The 22291-nt window shown below is 38.0% G+C and overlaps 1 protein-coding gene across 3 annotated transcripts in view; it reads left to right on the top strand.

Moving 5' to 3' along the window:
- ADGRD2 (adhesion G protein-coupled receptor D2) overlaps positions 1–22291 on the top strand; it is a 1709855-nt gene that overhangs the window by 136652 nt on the left and 1550912 nt on the right. For all 3 annotated transcript variants that reach the window (XM_044058541.1, XM_044058538.1, XM_044058539.1), the window contains exon 3: positions 20657–20723. In XM_044058541.1, the coding sequence (XP_043914476.1) occupies positions 20657–20723 (67 nt within the window). The remainder of the gene's footprint in view (positions 1–20656; positions 20724–22291) is intronic.

Genomic DNA, 22291 nt, shown 5'->3' with positions numbered 1-22291 from the left:
GCATTTTTATTTGTGTGGGGGGGTGGGGTTGAAGAAATACATATTCCTATTTGTGTGATTACCAATTTTTATTAAATGTTGGGTGGTTTGAGGTGAGGTGTTCCAGATGATGTTAGATAGTCACAGATTACACTTCATGGTTGTGCACACTGTCCTACATATGACTCCATTTTGTTTTTCTATTCAGCTTTGAGCATATCTGAAGCTTTCTGCACATTCCTGTGGCATGCTGGGAACTGCTGAGGATTGCTGCAATCTCCACCGCTGTACACAATACATTCATGTTAAGCCAAGGCTGTGTTCATGAGCAGCCAAGAGTGATTTACTCACATAAGTGGTTGTTCACATTCAAGTAATTCTGAGATTTATAAATGTAAAAGGGCCTCATTTGCATACAAAACACATAAATGGCCCTGAATTTACATGAAAGAGTTTAACACCCCCATATTGACTTGGAATTACATGAGTTAAACAACAAATGACTTGGGAAACTGCAGACTTTTTAAAGTAAGAAAAATAATACAAATATTGTAATTTAATATGAAACACTTCAAAATTATACAAAATTAGTGAGCCACCTCAAAGAAATGTTTATTTTACTGATTTGATGGACATATTATCATGGCTTTACGGAATAGAACAAATAGAAAATCAGTATGGCAGCAGTGAAAATAATTTGTGATTACTGACAACAATCAATTTACATTTGTGTTGTTTAATGACTTTGCATACATATGTATTTTAATTGTGAAGTACTGAAATGGTAAGGATGTGTTGTTGTTTGAACATACGTTTGCCTTTACTTAGATATTTCTGAATGACAATAAAGACTAAGAAATGACTGTATTATGAATACACAAAAATGGTAGGGCTGGGAAAAGGCTGCATTTGTTAAAAAGTGATTTATTTACTTTTGTATTTATGATACTGCAGACATTAGTATAGCACAACTTTACTTGGCTGGACTGGAATTTTGCCTGTATATGTAATCGTGGGATTTGTGTTACCTAACTTTTTATAGGAGGAGGCATTCATACATGGTCACTGTTGTGTAATCTGACTGATCATTACATCAAAAGTTTTTGTGCATAATTGTGGCCTTTTTGCATGTGCAGTAATGATGCAAGAAAAGATATCAAGGCAGAGGAAGGACATCTTCAACCATGAGGAAAATTGTGTCCTCATAGCAGCCTTTAGGACATATGTGAAATGTCTGTTTGGCAGAGGGGGGTCCAAACAAGCTCAGAGGACAAAGGGCTGGAATCACATTGTCTTGAACATTAATGCAGTGGGTTACAAATCTGCACAATAAGTAAGTTCAAGACGAGGGCAAATGATATGGTAGGATGTGCCAGAAGCAATATTTCCCATACCAGTATTTGGGGGGGGGGGTCCTCCAACAATTATCCCATTAACAGCAGATGTGGAATACCTCATCTGCATCTGTGGAGATGACTATGACACAGCAGATGGTGGCACTGGAATAATCAGAGGTGCTGTGGATTCGGGCTATTATCCACGTCTGCGGCAGACCACGTTTGGGATTTGAAAAGATTTCTAGATTCATAGAATGTTACTAGGCTAAAGACACAGGGGCCTTTCTAAGCCTAGCCAAGTTTTCTCAAAGAAAAATGATGTATTGTATCCAAATAGGACATTGGGGACCAAGCATTTCTAAAATACCTCTATCCATAAGAGACCCAGTGTAAATTTTCTATTCCTCATCCACTGGTCTAGGTTGTACTTAAACTGGGTAATAGACAAACACAGCTTCACATGGATGGGAAAAGTTCATAGTTAATTACTAGGCAAGCTTTCTTAATAGACCATAGGGATTTTGGTGCTGGGACCAAAGAGACTTCAGATACCATTGTATCTTTCTCATGTGGAGCCTTGCTAGGGGTATCATGAGAATCATAGCTGCCATGAGACCCAAAATCCTGAGGTATTCCCTCATAGTGACAGAAGTCTGAGTGGAAAACCTTAGAAACACATCTAGATATAGATCTATTTGTCCTGTGGAAGAAAAGCTGTTTGAACTGAGATGTCTAGCTGACACCACAGTAAGATAATCCTATGTGGAGTCATCAAAAAAGACTTTTAAGTGTTCTCTTGGAATCCTAACTTGTGTAAGAAATATCTTACCCAAGTCAGAAATTCCTGGCATTTTGAAAAAGACTCTGCAAAGATAAGCAAGTTATCTAAATATGGAAAAATGTGGATACCCTGTGTCCTGCAATGAAGTATAACTGAAACTAGACAAATTGTGAACACTCTTTGTGCAGTGGATAGTCAAAAGAGTATGATAATGTGATCCAGACACAGACAGCCTTAAGAAATGCCTAAGGTCTGGATGAGTACCGATGTGATGATAAGCAACTTTTAAATCTAGTGTTACCAGGAAACTTGAATGAGGATGAAGAGGTAATAGGTTGTGAAGTGACTTCATTTTGAATCTGGGCACTATCACAAACAGGTTTAGGAAAGAAAGATCAAGATCTGGTCTCCAAGGGTTTCTTTCTTTCACACTAAAAACATCCTGAATAAAAACTTTTACTCACCTGGGAAGGAACATACCTCTCAACTGTCCAGATTTTCACAGAATGTCTATATTTTCACCTCATATTTTTATTGGATCCTCATAAAAGTTGTGGTTTTCTGAAAAGTTACTGAGGATTGAATGTCACCAAATAATGACAGTTATTTGAGTTTGAGACTTCATATCCTTCAGAAAATGCTTGCTAATACAAATATTCCAGAAAATTTCTAAATATATGAGCAATATTTAAAATCTATCCCCATTTCTGGACCTTTGTCCAGCCATTATTCTAGTTTTTTTTGTCCAGATTTCTTGTGCAAAGAGCTTGAGAGGTTTGGGAAGGAGGACCTGATTCTCTCACACCCTGGGACAGCATGTCATGACAGAGAGCTGAAATAAAATAGTTTAATATAGAGAATGAAGGATTACTCCTGCCCAAAGTGGAGATAAAGATTTTGTGGAAAGGAAATGGGACTGCCAGGGTGGGGCAAGGTCCCTTTAATAGTTATTCTGACTTGTTATGCGGATCCAGAATTATTTTTGGAACCCACTTGCCATTTCTTCATAAATGTCTATTTGCCTGCAATATGTTGAGAGTGTTTATTTTGTTTTTTGCTAAAACTGGATGAGAAATAAGAGAATCCCTTAGAAAATTTGGAAAATGAGGGCTGAAAAATTTTAGCGATTCTGTGTATCAACTTACCACTTTCATCACATTTTTGATCACATGTGCAGAATGGGCCCAAAAATTAAATCTCTGTCCAAGGGGGTTTTAAAATCTCATTTTTAACATCATCTGGGACTTTCTGGGAATGCAGCCATGCAAACTTCCTCAAAGCAATACTAGCTGCCATAACCCTGGAAAATGTATCAACTGAGTTATACACACACTAAAGAACTGAGTAGTGACTTGTACAATAGAAATAACTAGATCCTTTAAAGCAGATGTTTTTTCTCATAAGAAGAAACTGCAGACAAAATATTCATCATACTTTTACAATTAGTCAGAACAAAGTTTAACATATGAGCCTGACAGTTCAAAATTCTGAAAATCAAAGTTGCAGAAGCATACACTTTTTCCCATAGTTATGGACAATCTTCTCATCCTAATCAGAAAGAATAGGATTGGAATTAACTAAATTTTAGCAGCAGAAGGATGAATTAAAGCTATAACTGTTGGGTCAGGTTTATGAAGAGTGTATAAAGACTTAAAAGATTGAGGAGCTTTATACACCATATCTGTCATTTTAGGGGCAGCTTGCTGACTATCAGAAAAAGTGCAGGCAGTAGGGTGCAAACATTCTCAAAAAGCTGACAGAACTGGAGGAATGAGCGAATGTTCTGGAAATAAAATTTGTAACAGCTTATTATATTTTCTGAGGAACTGAAAAACCTTAGTGTAGTCCCACTGAAAACACTGCCAAATTCTGGAAATAGTTTCAGAGAAAGAGAAACCCCCACAGGGAGATTCAGAAACTGAGCTCTCATCTGAGTCTGAATGAGAAATCCAAGGAGCAAACACTGTATCTGTCCCTTCATCTTCCTGTCCAGATACATAATCTTGAATCTCTTCAGGAAAAGAGGCATCCCTCTTTCTTTTATCAGAAGCTACTTTATAAGATGGATCAGTAGCCTGAATTAAAACCTCCTCTCCAAGGAAATTTGAGGAGGGGTAAACACGTTTATTTTGTGTTTCTTTTAAACTGTAAAAATGGGACCAAGAGTATCATTAATGGCAGCAGTAGCTTTCCCAGGGATGAACACAACATTTTGACAAAACAGGGAAGACTTTCCTGGTCCCTCTCCCAGGACTAACAACAGTGGCTCTCCCTTGCCTACTGAGGGGACCCTAACAGCTGCAGAGGATGTGGCTAACCTCTGGTCCATAGTGGCTGTATATGCTACACCAGAAGAATCTGGGTAAAAGATGCATGATCTGAGATACAACAAATGGTCATAGTAGAATCACCTATATTTGGCTGAGGAAAATTGTTAGCCTGCTGTGGTGGCAAAGGCTGTTAACATTTCCTTTTTATGGCAGAAGAACTGACTATGAGACCCGACAGTTTGTTCCATGGTCAAGTCGATAATGGTGTCTCTTTCCAAGGAAAAACAGACAACAAAAACTGATAAAAGTTACTCATTTCATATAAATACTCAACAAAAACACTGTAAAACAATTTGACAGCCTCCAGAATTAAAATAAACACATTTTATCCACAGACAAAATGTTTTTCAATTAATGTAAATAAGTTTTAAATTAACAGGAACAAAGAGTGTGTTCTTTTAAAATTGCAATGCAGTCTTGTTACTGTCTGTTAAAACACACACTCCTATCTTTAAAATAACTTTTCTGAACAGAAAAGGGCAGTTAAATAAACAAGTTTTAAAAAAATGGAAGTTTTTTCCCCCAAAGGGAGCCTATCTTTCCAGCAAAGTAACAGCAGAAGCCAGCTGTCAATCCTTGAAATCTTTAGAGGAACATACTCTTCAGCAGCAAGAAAGCTCTGAAGGGCTTGGCATCCAAACCTGTCTTTTTAGTCAACTCAGCTCAAACTGACTGACAGTTTTGGTATGTGGAAGGTTCCCTAAAGCTTTGAAAGCTGCCCAGCTGTTATATCTATATAGCTAAGGCTACTGCAGCAGTCATCAATATGGTGAACATCATTGTAGATTAAAATGAGTATCCTGCCATATAAACAAACACTGCTGCCACTACACCCTCACCACTACACAAATGATTATATTTTTTGGCTCTGTGGCCACACATTATTGTGAGTGACCCAATAAAATAATCTGATGTGCAGTACCTCATCAGGCAAAACATACTTTAAAGTGAGAAAACATTGCAGAATAAAAAACAAAACAAAAAAAAGTATGATATTTTTTCATTCAGTTACAAAGTATGAACTCAAGTTAAATATTGAAATAACACTTTTTAGTAGTTGTACCATTTCAGGATATTCAGTACTTATATACTTAGGTACACTGCTCACTAGAATGTATTGTGCAATACAATTAAAATATGAGTATTTCTTATATGATGCTTTACAACATCACTGAGCAGGAGTAATTCAGCACTCATGCATGCCTTTTACAAACAATAACATGAGCCACTGTTTTGAAATAAAAGAAAATCTATATTATTTAAAGATAAACAGTGGCAGCACACCATGCAGCACACAGCATAGCCCACTGATATCATTGCATGCATCAGTTATACTCTCTGTCATTTTCACATGAAAGGAAACACTAACTTGAATGTCATAGTCCACAGTTCTGGACTAGGTAGTAGGTACCACCCTTTTTATGTGCAGCCATATGCACTGCATGAGCTTGCTGCACAGGTTTGCTTACTATTGCTTCTGGCTGGTCATCATTAGTCATAGTGGGACTGGAATTAGGAGCTGCAGTGACAGCATGGGTCACTTCACCATAAGACTGCCACATGATCATGTTGTGCAGAATGCAACATGAAATGAACATCCTGCATGTAGTAACTAGGTCATACTAAAGAGCACCTCCATAGTCATCCAGGAACCTAAAAGAACTATTCAGAAGGCCAGAGACCCTCTCAATGACAATATGGATCTGGGACATGGATATGTTATAGGTGTCTTCATAGGTTCATAGGTAAGTACTAGGATAACTGCCCTTGTGAGCCATTTTAAGCCAAGTTTGCCTTTCTGTGCTCAAAGTAACCTATCACATTTGGTTATAGATTGGTCTTACCCATTCCAGGTTAGATAATTATATATTACCTCTAATGAGAATAACTGGGTTCATACCATAGATAATTTGAGGGGACCCATGCATGGTATAAAATATTTCTAATTTTTTTTTCTCTTCTGCAGCCCCACTTGGATTTCTCACTGGTATTGTGAGACATGGATAACATCACCAGAAAGACAAAGAGAGACACAGAGAGAAGGGGGGGCAGCAGGAGGAGATAAAGCAATGGAAATGGGGTTTAGTATTCAGCAATACATTTTACTCTGTATAACTACTTAAACAGAATTAAAAAAAAAAACATATCTTTTCCACTTAGCAACAAGATGACCACTGGGCATCCTACCATGCAGTAAGATGAGATAGAGTACCGTAATGTCCACAAGGATAGGAAGTTCATGCATTCCCCGGTACCCCTATAGGGGTCATACGTACTGACGAAAATCCTTACAATATCCCTGTCCAGTCTGAATGTTTTGAGTGTCTCCTGATTATCAAATTTATGGTGAGTTATCCTCTGCCTTCTTGTCCAGTGAGCACTGCTGGGAGTAAACAGTTTCTGTTCATCCAACACAAAAAACTCACATGTGGAAACTGCAATGTTAGCAGCAAGTGACAGCATTTTCATGAATTGTAAAGTAGATATGATTGGATAGACTCCCCTTTATATAATGTATCTGCGGTCAACTCAGAAAAATGCAAAATTTCTTATCCAGTGAGTGCTGTTGGGAATACTCAGTTTTTGCTTGGCCAACACAAAAAACTCACATCTGTGAATAGCAATGTTTGCAGCAAGTGACAGCATTTTTATGAATTGCAAAGTACATAGGACTGGCTAGATTCCCTTTATATAAAGTATCTGTGGCCAGCCTGGAAAAGTATGAAATTTCACTATGAATTGCAAATGGGTGAGAATGCTTCATTAGCAACTACTGTGTTACATCATTCCTCATTTACATCTCATTATGCCTTCATTTAGCTATGATTATTCATGGACATTGCGCATTAGCATAAGTGGCCTCTATGAACTGCGGTTTAGCTGCGCTTATTTTGTGTACAGTCCAGACAGGCTTAATGCATCTGTGCAATGACTATGAATACCACTTTTTGTTTAATATGGTTGATACAGCCTTAATTATGTTTTTCTTGTTTCTATGTAGAAAATCACGAGAAATGTTGCCTGGTCCCATTTAACCTGCGTTATTAATTTTATTTTTGGCAGCAGTTAGGTTTGTAGTTATAAAATGAATGCCCTACATCTCTGCAGCTCTGTGACACATTCCTTTCCTTATAAAGATTACACAACATTTTTTCTCCAAACACTTTTAGTATGTCATGCGCTTGACTGAGCACTCCAATGTTTATTGATAACATGTAGCCACACCTTTATTTCTTTTCATTCTTTTGATGTAATCAAGCAAATTACATGAAAGTACCTCATTATCCCTTTTTTAAGCACACCCTAGATAACTGGATAGGGAACAGAAAATACACACCTGGGATTCCACTTGTGTCCCTGCTGGACAACGACATTGTGTGCTGACTTGTCAGAATATAGGCTAAATTCTTACCTAGGCTTGTAAGGGCCTCAGGGCCAATTGCTTAGTAACTTCCTATGATCCTATGATCCTATGATGTACATTATCATGTCTTTTAATCTTTGAAACCAAGGCGAGTAATTAGATTTGGAGGATTTAGAAATAATATTAAGTAATTATATGCACTTTTTTAACATGAACTTATTTTATGACTAAGGTAATTTTTGAGGTCTTTGTAGTATCTCTTTTTTCTTTTGTAAATCTTGTTGATTTTGTAATTTTAACAAATGGATTTTGCAGAATATTCTTGTATATTTGTATCTTACTGGTATATGGTCATGAATGCACAATTTAATATAGCAATAACCCACGCCTGGGTGTGGGTAATGCGGGATTCGCCCGAGGGACCAAACAAAGACAACCGTGGTTAAATCCCGCATTACCCACACCCAGAAGTGGGTTATTGCTATTATACAATGACATTATTTAAGAAAATAAATAATTACTTTTCTTAAATAATGGCATTGTATAATGCCTCTTTGCTGCCCTTCCGCAGCTGTCTGGTATTCCGCGGCAGTTCTGATGTACTGCGCATGCCTACGCAGTACATCAGAGCTGTGGGCAAAAGCAACGGAGAACGCAAGATCTCCATTGCTTTTTACTGTTTCGCTATGTTAAATGGGTTTAACATAGTGAGACAGCTTTAAAATAAGCAACGGAGATCTCCGTTACTTATTTTAAAGCTGTCTCGCTATGTTAAACCCATTTAATATAGCGAGACAGGTTTAAAAAAAAAAGCAACGGAGATCGCAAGATCTCCGTTGCTTTTACTAATGTCGCTATGTTAAAGGAGTTTAACATAGCGAGACAGCTTTAAAAAAAGCAACGGAGATCTGCGTTGCTTTTTTAAAACCTGTATCGCTATGTTAAACTCTTTTAACATAGCGAGACAGTGTTTTATACTAACGGAAAAAGTCCGGGCGACCGGACCTTTTTCCGTTAGTATATTGAGGGATTTACAACGGGCACGCTGGTTGGGCTGGCCAATCAGTGTGCACGTTTTAGAGGAGGAATTGTATAATGTTACATAACTCATTGATATTACCCTGAGCAGGCTTACTTGGGACATTGAGGGAGGCATTCCACTCTGTTCTCAGAGTTAGTAGTTTCTTATTATACTTTACACCGATAAAGTCTAGTAAAGATTATATTTGATTGAATTTGATTTTACTCTTAGGTTCAAAGATGATGGTATCACTGGTATTAATTACAGTGGGTATAACCATTTGTAGGTATAGAAGGATTATATGTTTGGCTGTATGATATTTACGATATTGACAATTCTGATGTATTTGAAGTATTTCTTCTACATTCTTAGATATTTATTTGATGTTTAGTAGTTTACTAAGTCAGTGTTTGAGTAGCCAAAAGACCTCATAAGTATTGTCTTTTCATTGATTTTCCAAGTAATATAAATTTTCTCCATAGTCATTTTATTTAGTCCTCAGCTTTCAATTCATTTTGCCAAGTCTTCATAAAGGTTCATAAATGCTGTGGATTGTAATTTGCACAGTTTCAATGTTATCAGAGATAGATTATATGCTTTCTATAATTTAGTTTATATTTACGAAATGGTGTACTGTAGCATGACACTTGACTGATCTTTATTTTGAACTATTGATTATTAGGAAACAAGTAACTTATTATGATCTTTTGACCATCTGATGGTACATATATAAAACGGCAGAGGAAGGAGATAAAAATGGACAGCATGTTCATTCTTTTTGTGGTGTTATTGGTATTTCCCCATGTAGTATAACCATAATCCACTTTTATTTGGTCATTATTTAATAGTTAATTCTGTTTTAATTATTTCTTAAAAAGGTATAGTTTATTATTGAAGAATTTGCAGACTTTGCTCGTACACCAGTAGTAAGAGACACTTGGTTCAGTTGCTGTGGACCGTAGTTAATCAAAATGGAAATTAAAGAATCCCTTTTAGCAGATGCTTTCTTTATCCCTGTCACTTATTTGCAGCAATGACCAAACTATGACTAATTTAAAAGTCTATAGAAAAATCATTAATTAGTACATATAGGTAATGTAACAAATTCCATCAAATTAGATAATTGCCTTACATTGCAAAATTTCATGAGAATATTTTTGCAAACATTATAAGGCGATGTCTTGATTTACAATAAAGCGTAATAAAAGTGAATGCAGAAAAAAATCTGAATACTGCTATTAAAGGAATTATTTCATATTTTTATTTTTCAGTTTTAAATTAAAATTTATTTACAAAATGCTTAGTGTCACCATCTAAAATAAGATGTTGCTATTTTGGACCTTAGGCTATTGTTTATCCAGAATTTTTCCACACTAAAAGGCTATTTGTTTTTAGTTCTCTTGTTGATTGTCAGTTATCCGCTTTAGGTGCATGTTTGCTTAGGATATAATGAGCTCAGCTTCATGGACTAGTGCTTTATAGTGTTAAAGAGAAGCATACTGCACTTAAGTCCTGCTCTGTTTTATGTTGCTCTTATTTTTCCTGGGTTTAGACATCTTGCACTAGGTTCATAGGTTGGTACTAGGCTATCAGCCCTAGGGCCTATACAAGCCTAGCCATAACAATTCCCTGGCTATTTCATCCCACACTATTTACTTCCCTGGACCCCTGTCTAGCAGGGTGACTGATGTGATCCCCGGGGTGAATTTCCTTTCTCCCATCTAATCGTCAAGGTTCCTTTTGAAGAGGGCCAAAGAGGCACTCTGCTTGACATGTATGGGCAATCTATTCCAGAGTCTGTGGAGTCTCTGGGTCAGGAACCTATCCCTCCAGCATGTTTTGTTTATTGTGATGACAATGTTTAGATCCCTGGAGCATGTGGCTCTGAGGGATTGTGATTTCTTTAAGTGTAGCATGTCCAACAGCTCTGGGTTTGACATGGCCTTGTATGTTAAGCAGAGATTACCTCTGAGTAGACGATATGCGACAGAGTATAGCTGGAGTTTTTTATGGCGGTCAGTGTAGGGCATCTGCTTTAGGCCTGTGATTCTTTTAGTGAGGTATTTCTGCAGCCTTTCCAGTTGTTGCAGATGTCTTGTGAGGTACATACCAAATGGGGCATTGTATTCTATAATGGATCTAATAAGGGGTGAGTACAGTGGGACAATGACTTCCTTTTTTCTGGATGAAAAGCCCTTAGTGATGAGGTGTGCCGCATAGAAGGATTTCCTGACTGTTGTGGTGATGTGGTTATCGCAGGTGAGACCACTTTCCACCTGTGTCCCTAAGTCTCTTATCACACTTTCGGTGTTTAGTGTACTGCCACCTATATGGTAATTCATGGGTACATGTTTTTTTTCCCAAAGGGGATAACTATACATTTCTTGGCATTGAGCATGAGCCCATGGCTCTGGCACCAAGCATCTGTTTCTGTAAGGCCCTTTTGTAGAGTATCCACATCATTTGGGAATTCAATAATGGCTCTCAGTTGCAGTCATCTGCGAACTTTGTTAGCCAGAGTCCCTTAGTGTTGGCCTGTACTTCAGAGAAGTAGATGCCAAACAAGAGCGGTCCCACGACTGAACCCTGAGGTACTCCACTTGTCACTTGTCTGAAGCTGGATTTGGAGTCGGCTACTTTTACAGTGTAGGTACTATCAGTAAGCCAGTTAGCAACCCATTGGGTAATGTAGGGATTAATGCCCAGCTTAGTAAGTTTATCTATGATTCCAGAGTGGGGGATGGTGTAAAAGGCCTTGGCAAGGTCTAGATAGGCTGCGTGTACCACCTTACCCTTGTCCATGGCTCTGGAGACTGATTCAAAGAAGTCAATCAGGTTCAGGAGACAAGATCGACCCTTCACGAACCCAAACTGTGTGGGGTACAGTGTTTGAATGTTGCCAATGTCTTTGTTTATAAGTTCCATGATAATACGCTCCATGGCCTTGCAGATAAGGCTCATCAGAGTGAAGGGATGGTAGTTTCTGGGATCCAAGGTGGATCCCCCCTTGTGGAGTGGGATAACTGTAGCTCTGCACCACTCAGTGGGCACGAAACCTGAGGTGAGGCTATGATTAAACATGACACATATGTGAGGTGCCAGTTCATATTGTAGTTCATGTAGTACACAGCCCGGGATGTCATCTGGTCCCATGGATGCTGTATTCTTAGCTTTGGAGAGTGCATTTTTTACCTGCGTGGCCGTTATAACCAGAATTTGTCAATCTTCCGGTATTGAGATGGGCCATTTAGGGGGTGAGAGGGGGGTGAAGTTGGCACTGAATTGATCTGCCAGGATATTGGCAATGTCCTTAGGATCAGTATATTTAATGCCATTCTGTTTTAGCTCAGAGCAGATCTGAGAATTGTCATTTAGATTCTTGACATAGTTATAGAATGCCTTGTGGTTGTCTTTGGAATCTTTGGCAATTTTATTTTCGTAACTAGCTTTGGAGGATTTTATGAGGGATCTCAGTTTTTTACTGAGGCTGGTAAGGGAGTTTTTTGCATCCTGGGATTTTCCTCTTTTCTGCAACAGTTTCTTCCTTTTGTTGTAAAGTTTGTTTATGGCAGGGGACCACCAGATTGGCTTCCTTTTTTTGGATGAGAGCATCTTGGTTCTATTTGGGATAGCACGATTCATGCATGAGTAGATGTGCTTGTACAGTGCCTTAGAGTAGGATTCAGCAGTTGAACTTTCAGTTCCCATCTGCATGGGTGTCATGAAGTTTGTCACTTCTGACTTGAGTAGAATGAAGTTGGCTTTGGAGAAGTTTTTTATGGAGGTTTCCTTACTGGGGTTGGGGGTGGGATGTGGATGTTAAGGGTGATTAGCTTATGGTCATACCTGACTAACGAGGGGATGACCATAGGTGTGGAGCATCGATTTCCCATGTTGGTAATGACCAGGTCCAGGATATTGGAGCCCCTGGTGGGACTATGGATTAGTTGATCCAGGGCATTGGAATTTATGAATTCCAAGAACCGTTGGGCAAAGATGTTGGTACATGAGTAGTTTTCCCAGTTAATGGCAGGGTAGTTATTTCTCCTGTCCACCTGGTGAATCTGGGCATACTGGGGCAATGCAGCAATTGCCTCATGTACACAGACAACTCTCTCCTCCTACCACCCAACACTACAACCTGTGAGAGATGCATTTACATAGCCAAAATGGAAGCAAAGCTCTCTCCACCCAAGATTGTGCTAGACAGTCAAGAGGAGAAGGTTAAACCCACACTACACCTCAAGCAATACATAGCCCTTCTAAACCCACACCACCAACACCCACTTATAGCAACACTAAATCCACATATGCAGAGGCCCTTAACTGTAACCTGCCCAAGCAACAAGGACCTCTGAAGCTGAAATGCAAACAAACACCAATCACAACCAAAGTGTTACATAGCTCACAACACTAGTGTGCCACCCAGCAACAGCCCCTAAGGCAAGACAACATACCTAACACTTTAGTCATAGGTGACTCTATAGTCCGGCACACTGATGTCCCACTCACCAGGCTGAACAAGGAGAAAATTACAGTCAGCTGCCTGTCGGGTGCCCAGGATCCACCACATAATGCATGTACTCAAGTCACTCCACAACAAGTACAAATATGACTCTGTCATTGTCCATGTTGGATTGAATGACTTGAGATGTACCTCCCTGGACTACATGAAAAGAGACATGGAAGAGCTCTGGGATCATGTGGCCCAGGCAGGTATGACCCTAGCCCTGAGTAGCATCCTGCCTTCGCCAATGATGATACCACAATATAAGGACAAAATAATTGACTTCAACAATTGGCTAAGCTTCTGGTGTCATTCAAAAGGGATCCAGTGTCTGTCTGCCTGGGACGACATGATCAACAGACCACGATGCTTTGCCAGACATGGTCTGCATCTGTTGCCCTTGGGATTCAGGTTACTGGCTAAGGCTCTTGCCACCCCTATAGTGCCTTTTTTAGGCAAAGTTCAAAGGATAAAACCACCACCATAACAGGTACAAGCATGCAAAATCTGAAGGTAATGCTACTCAATGCTAGAAGTCTAAACATCAAAATGCACTCTCTCGAGGCACTCCTAAAAATGGAGAAAATCGATATCTGTGCAGTAACTGAGACCTGGTTCAAGGCTTCAGCGAGCACCCCTGCAATACCAGGCTACAACTCTTACCACAATTCTTGGCCACCAAACCAGGACCGAAATACTAAAGGTAGAAGAGTGTCAATATTCACCAAGGATATTCACACCACCAGGCTAGTTGCCCAACACAATGCATCTGAAATTCTCCAGGTGCAACTAACACTAGGTAAGACTTTAATCCAAATTGTAGCTTGCTACAGATCCCCTACTATGCCCCAAGATTCTTACTACACCTTTCTAAACATACTGGAAAATATTAATATATTTGTTATTTACCCTTCTTTCATCTGGGTTTGAACCAGAGAGCATGTGAGTTTTCTTGGGGTTATATTTTTCTCATATTTTGTAGCTGCTGCTCCTAGTGAGCAGAAGAATATGTCCAACCCATGCCTACTTGAAATTGCTGCTGTTTGACCTGAGCTGTTTCTTACTATTTGGCTATCTTGTTTTTATGGTTGCTTATTGGAACTTTTCCCCATTAGGTGGGTATTTGTTTAGCATATAAGGAGTTGCAAGGGCTGGCACTTTGTAGTGCTAAGCGATTGTGTATCAAACTTGCTGGATTCCTATTGTATTGACTGGATTGTGTTTGCATGCTGTCCTTGATTTTGGTTATGTCATTGTATTGGTGATAAAGGTTATCTAGTAATTGTCTGAGTTGATGGGAAGTTTAATTGCCCAGAATGTGTCCCTTTTCATGTCTTTATTGGACATGGAGAAAAAAAGTTCAGTCCTACACTGTCTTCACCTACAGTTAAAAATGCACATTTCTAATTGCATTTTTGTAGTAGAAAGAAAATGTTAATCAATTTGCACAGTTACTTATTTAACCTTCTCAGAAGAGAACTGCCATGCCAGAATTTTACTTACAGTTACACCATTCAATTATCTATGTCTTTGCAAGTTTCATACCTTAAGTATCTTGGAATGTGGTCAGACCAAGCCTTAGCTTTTAGTGTGATGAAGCTTCAAAACAGTTAAAACTTGCACTTGGTGCTTTCTACCTACTTCTACTAGAAACTAGAAAAGCTACTGGAAAGAAAGTACTTATCTATTAGGTAAAAGGGAATGTGAGTATTTGTCGAAAGATTATTATTCGAAGGAAGGCAATGTGATGGCCTTATTGCTAAAAGCCACTTTCAGCAAATGAAAGGTGCTGCACTTTCTCCCCTTGTACAACCATGGAGTTGGCATATATAAGCTAGAGATTGTGGTGTTGGTGCAGGGGGGCTTGCCTCCTACAGAAAATTTTGAAAATATGTTCAATGAAAGTGGTTTTGAATGTTAAATCCTTTGCCATGTAATCCCAAATCCAAATGAAATACACACTTTTATTATCTGTTTGGTATTTACTACTAATGTAGGGAAGCTTCAGTCATGCTTAACAGGATGAACATCTCTGATCATCAAGTATGCCTGGGGCAAAAAAAATCAAATGGCTCTCCCTCTGTGAAAGAGCTGTCATGTTCATATCTTCTGTAACACATCTTTGATATACTTGTCTTCTGCTCTTTCACAAATTTCCTTTAGATCCCACTTTTCTCACTTATCTCTCACAAACAAGGTGTTATCTCTCCCCTTAGGTGCAGTAAATTACCATCCACAATGAAAGGTTTAAATTTATTTAATAATAAATAAAAGAACATGAAAATACTAAATCTCTATTTACAATAAACACCAGAGTTTCATTCACAGGAAATATTAAAAATAACACAGGTTGATAGATTCACACAGATACAGATAAACAGTACTTAACTAATCTCACTATATTTTCCCAACTTATCCAAATAATTACTATTCCCTTGTTACTTACTAAAGCATGGCAAGATGTAGTAGGTGAGCCATCTTCTTTCTTTGTCAGGTTTCAGAAACAGACTGCTGTGAAACTTCTTTCTCAGCTAGTATTAAAACTTCATTTCAGTGCTGGATTACAGAATGACATCACATACATCTGGTTATCTAACGCTGGTTCCCACACTACCCCCATTACTAGAAACTGAACCAGAATTTAGCACATGTGTGTTACCATACACACAGATAGAGGTTTGCAAACATGTGTTATAGCATCTGGAAGCTATAAAACCATTTCAAAACTTCCACCCTTCCAAGTGTAACAATTAGTTCACCCCTAAGGACACTAGAGTAGGATTCCTAGTCCTGTTTTTTATAGCCAGTTTATCTCTGGCTGCAGTCAGAACTGTAAGATGCAATCTTTATGGCCTAAACCAGGTAATTTAATTTCAAACTATTTTTCAAAGTTAGCTGGCTTGAGATTAACCTCTTCTCTTCCAGTACCCTCTGTTACAGTATATTAATTTCAAGAGTTACAATACAGTCTGACATACAGGTGTATTTCATTTCTGTCCAGCAGGGCCCACTGCTGGTACATTTTTAACACAAACACCTTTACAAATCAGTTTGATATACAAATGACATATCCTTTACAAAACTCCAGCTAGCTATGCTGACACATTATACATTCCTTCATCTACTGGCATAGCCGGCAATACTTCATATCATCACAGTCACTGTTAATAGTGCCCTGTTAAGTGCCTTTCCTGGTAAGATGCATATAATTTTCTTGCCTGTGATGCACCTAGATAACATTGGAAATAGTTGTAGACAAAATTCAAGCTCTTTCTTGGTTGAAGGTAAAATAGTTCATTGAAAAACTTTGAGAATCAGCATCAGCTGGCAACATGCATGTAGTTTTATTTCTTGTGATTAATCACAGATTTATTTGCCATTACTTAGTAATAATTTCATCAACTTTCTCTGTAAAAATAAAGTTGAGATGTATTATCAAAGTATTATGCATTCTAAAACTAGTTCATAGTTTCTTTTCCTGTACTGATAAACTGATATACATTCCCAAGTTGCAGCCAAGCAGCAGTTACTTTGATCTGATAGGGCAATTTATAGACTACCTCCTGGAACCAGTGCATGTCTATTTCCTATGTGTGTTCTCCAGCAAGTCCTCACATGGTGACATCATTACTGCTCATGTCTCCAGTATAACAACTGAACTGGTTGCACAAAGTTTCACTTGTTCAACTTTGACTGTTTTAAGCACTGTTCCATATCTTCTTCATGAATCTGTTCCAAATATCTTCAAGTAGAACAGCATCTTGAATGTCACAAATCTAAAGATGAGTCTCTGACCACATCAGAGCACCAAATCCCTATCTGACTATCTACAAAGAGACAATATGCTTTCTTCAATCAAAATCCAGGAGAAATCTCCCTTCCCCAAATGGGTCCTAAAATGTTTTCTTCTGATTCTGCCTCAAAAAAAAAGGGATAATATATATCATTATGCAGAAGAATGTCAGTGTTTGACAAGCCATGTTTTTAATTTCTGTGACATGGCAGAAATGCAAATGTCACAATGTCTTGGATTCAGTTTCCTTAAAATAATCTACAATGATTATTATGCAACCTATGTTCTTATTATAGGCTAGCTACAGAGATATTGGAGGTTTATCTTAGGATAGTTCATGAGTTTAGGTACCCTGAATGCTACTTCTTAAGATAACAATGATATTTCATAGCAGATAACTGTTGGATGCATATTTTTCTTGGTTGCTAGTCACCTGTTTACAAATGAATTGTGACATACATCAATGTGTAGACAGCTTATGATAACACTGTAATGTGCAGTACTACCTGTATCGATATTCTGATATTTTACTACTGTTTCAGATGTTGTTGTGTCTTTCGGCATTTCCCAGTTAGGGGTCGCCACAGTGGAACTCCGGTCTGCTAATGATTGTTAGTTGATTGTTAGTTGATTTTTACGTGTCGAGTTACCAGCCCTGATGCATAACCTTCAATGAAGGTATGCCCATTCATGCATGTCTCCACGCAGAAGACGCTCTAGCTGAGAATCGAACCGGACAGCATCTTACTGTGAGGCGACAATGCTACCGTAGGACATATTTATATTTGCCTTTCTGTTGTGGTTCTTAGTACTAGGTAACATCTTTGCTGGGGTAGTGCCTCCACAATGTTCCTTTAGTTTAATTTACAATGTGGACTATTAAGAGTTCCGTGTATGCATTATGTGTTATTCTCTTCACATTGTTTTGCCTTGGTATTTCATTGTTATGGTTCTACAATGCTATCACTGTGTCTTAGAATCCACACCCATATTTGAATCAGCTTGTCAAACACATTAGCAAGTAACATTTCAGATGATCTGTTATGTGCTGTTTTATAACTCAGCAACAGGGCTGTTATATAAAAGCTGAATATCCTTTTTACACGCATATTATACAGACTTTCAAAATTCAGCAAGTCATACATCAATCATCCTTTAGGTTAGTTATATCAAGCAAATGGGGAGAGGGGACTACATCTGTATTTATTTGTATATTTGCTGAAAAAATATTAAACAAATATTTCCACAAATAAATGCACACTCTGTCTTTCTTACAGAATTTAGAGTCAGTAAGAATTTTTGATACAATTCTAGTTTGTTAGACATCATTGTTTGTTTCTTTCGGCTTTTCCCGGTTAGGGGTCGCCACAGCGGAACTCCAGTCCGCTAATGATTGGTAGTGGATTTTTACATACCGGGTTACCAGCCCTGACACACAACCTTCAACGAAGGCACGCCCCATTCACGTATGCCTCCACACAGAAGATGCTCTAGCTGAGAATCGAACGGGACAACGTCTTGCTATGAGGCGACAACGCTACCGCAGCACCACCGCCGCAGTTTTAGACATCATTGCGAAGTATTTATTTGCAAATATATTTTATTAGGCTGGACAAGAAGCAATCAGAAATGCCTTTAAATGTTATACTACTTTCAAAACAGAACACATTTTTATTCTAACAGAGGGAGCTGAAATTGTCTCAAAATCAAAAGTCTCTGAATATTATTATTACAGACAGCTAAAATATATGGCTATGCGTTCATCATTGATTTCCACATTTCCTTCTATTTATATGGACCAGTGGCAAAACCAGTTTATGACAAATGTTGCAGACCTATTTTCTAAATACATCAAACTGTGTAAGAGATTTTTGTTTCCCTGACCCCTACTATGAGACTAATCATTTGCTGCCACTCGTGGTACCTGTCTAATAAAAATAAAAAAACTGCTGGGATGCACTAGTGGCAACAGCAAAACTCCAGAAACACTTTTTAATGACAGTTTATATACACACCATTAAAATTATTATGTGATGATAAAAAACAACAGAAACATAGAACCAATTAAATTATTAATACCTTACCTGGCATCAAAATATTTCAACTTTAACACAGAATTTATAGAACAGGCTTCATTTAACCCAGGGTAAGTCATAGCATCTAACCTGAGCTGCCATTTTAACTCGCATTTTTCCAAATGCTCATTTATTACAACCCCCTGAGCATCAATAATTACTTGTTTAATTGCCAAAAAAACAAAATAATGTGTGTTGAACTCATTGACATATTTAAACAATGCATTTGTGACCTTACCCTTCCTAATGTCCAGTAAATGCTCACACATTTGTTCTTTCAGTTTCCTAGATGACTAGCTAATGTAAAAGGCTGAACAAACTAGGCACTTAGCAAGGTAAACTACCTGCTTAGAATTACAAGTGAAATGACTGTTGATCTTAAATATTTTACCCCAATATTAAAACTGTCACCAATAATAATGTTAGGGCATTGGGAACAACAACCACACTTGAACATCTCTCTACTACAGTTCATTTTCCCATCCACAGCCTGCGTGTTCTGTTCTAAATAGTTTATGCCTCCACACAGAAGACGCTCTAGCTGAGAATCGAATGCGACAACGTCTTGCTGTGAGGTGACACTGAAAGGATTGCAGAATGTTTTAAATGTTTTATAACAAGGGATGCTTGTGGTTTTAGTATTATTTGAAAATGGGTGTAAACATATTTGGAAATTTGCATATTGAGTAGTACACTTCTAGATATCTTTAAATGATAGGAAATTTGATACAATGTTGATTCTTTGATGCCTGCTGTGTAACTGGGAGATGAGTATCACTTTCAGCAAGGTATTATAAGCCTTGCATTGATATGTACTGAGGGGGGGGTCGGTATATAATTTTTCCCGTTTGAGGGGTTGAAGAACGAGTAAAGTTCCATATTTCACTTTGAATAAGATATTTTCTGCTAGCTCTTTGACAATCAAGCACAAGCCATTTGAAATAAGGCTGCTATAGATGCAGTGCAAAATGTGTAGCACAGCTGGTTAATAGGAATGGTTACACGACATGGGCATTGCAGCCTGGGGATGTATGTGAGGTAAGTTTTATTTGCAAATGTAGAATAATGGATTTGCTTCAAAATGAATCATGTTATTTTACGACCTGTGGACAGCACTATCTTCTCCATTTCATTTTTGAGATGTATCACGTTTTGGTATATTGCATTAATAATACTATGTATGCTGAGGTTGCTCATCTCTGGAATGAATGGTATACACACATCGATTCTCCAAGCTGTAAGTTTCAATAAGCAGATTCTTTATTACATGGACAAGACTAACCACTGATCTCAACCTTTTATGAAATATTAACAGTGATGCCTTTAATAAGGAGTTTAGTAACAACTGGAGGAGTTTAGTATATTTTGTTTTTAGACAATTAGACAGCTAACTTGTCATTTCTTAACTCAGAATTTCATATTTCAGATCAAGGGATGTGCTGATTATAATTTTTCCCATTATTTTTCAGATATGCAGTTTCTCCAAAAGTCTTCAAAATCTACCTGCAAAAGAGCACAGCAATAATCCTGACAGAGGTTAGTTAGTAGGGGTAGTAGAATTTAAAAACTGTCCCAAAATGTTTCATTGCATTTCAGAGCTTTGGACCTCTGTTTCAATTACTACACAATGTATACGCAACATTCTCTGACTTCTGGTATAATCATGTCCTCCTTTTCATGTAAATTATATGTTCATCTCAAGAATTCTGAGTGGAAGCTGTTTAATTTGCCAGTGCTCTAATAAAGAAATCCAGGATTAGTCTGCCAAAAGGATATTTGAATTCTGAAATGTTTGTGTCTTTTGGCTTTTCCCAGTTAGGGGTCGCCACAGCGGAACTCCGGTCTGCTAATGATTGGTAGTGGATTTTTACGTAGCGAGTTACCAGCCCTGATGCACAACCTTCAATGAAGGCATGCCCCATTCACGTATGCCTCCACACAGAAGACGCTCTAGCTGAGAAACGAACAGGATTTGAATTCTATTTGAATTCTGAAATGTATTTCTGAAAAATGACTGCTGCAATAATCTGGGATCTGCTATATTTTATTTACTTTTGTTAAATAAGTATAAAAGGTCAAACAAATGTTATACTTTGCTCTTTTCATATATTTGGAACTATGGTTATGTTACATAACATAAAAAATAACATACAAAATACAGTATTTCATTACTTGGCGACTCTAGTGCAAGTAACTTTTCTAAGATTTATTTCAGACATCCAGATTATACAGTTTGTTTACTTAGTTGGCACTGTGACTTGTAATTCCAAGATTAAGATTTGTAAAAAATATTTAAAGGACCACTATGGACAAACAATGAAAAAAACATTTTTTTTATCTTGCCATGGCTTGCTGCACCTCCAAAAGCTGCCTGCAGCAAAATAAATACTCATTCCTAATTTATTTATTTTTTTATTCTAGTCTGCCCTCATAGGGGCAGACATTGTGATTCCTTTGGAAAGCTAAATCTGTCCCATAATGCACAGATTGTGAGAATAAATAGCCCTACCATTTGTTGTCAGACTAGACTTCCATTCACTTAGAATGGAACACCTGAAAAAACTGCCAAGTTTGAGAGTCTGCAGCTCGTGTGTCATTGACTGGTCTGCAGTGAGTTTTACAAATGTTGTTCCTACTGAAGTACTACATATTCTCTGAAAGAACCTTGCAAAAGTGTCAATTTACTGAGACAAAAAAGACTTTTCACATGGGGCAGTTTGCAAGTTTCAATTTCTGCCCAAGTTGCTCCTCCCATCTCCCCTCCTTCAGTGGGCTGGAGTCTCACATTTCCAGTTTGGCTAGATTCAAATATTTAGTCAACTTTGCATGACAATAGACATCAAGCAAATCACAGCCTAGTGTGCCTCCAAAACTGTTCCCTCATATGTCTCTTCATTTCTGAATAGCATTTCCCGGGAATTAAAAAAACAAAACACACACACATACACACACACAAACACACACACACATACTAGGGTTGCCACCTTTTCAAATGCCCAAAGTGGGACTTTTTTTGTAGAAACATCAGATTTTGAAGGGCAAAACATATCCACGGATAGTACAAAGGACATAACTTCACTTTTTTGCCAAAATAAAAACTTATT

This window comes from Protopterus annectens, chromosome 16.part0 (genome assembly GCF_019279795.1).
Source record: "Protopterus annectens isolate FY-2018-M chromosome 16.part0, PAN1.0, whole genome shotgun sequence".
NCBI lineage: Eukaryota > Metazoa > Chordata > Ceratodontiformes > Protopteridae > Protopterus > Protopterus annectens.
This window is presented reverse-complemented; position numbering and strand designations above follow the sequence as displayed.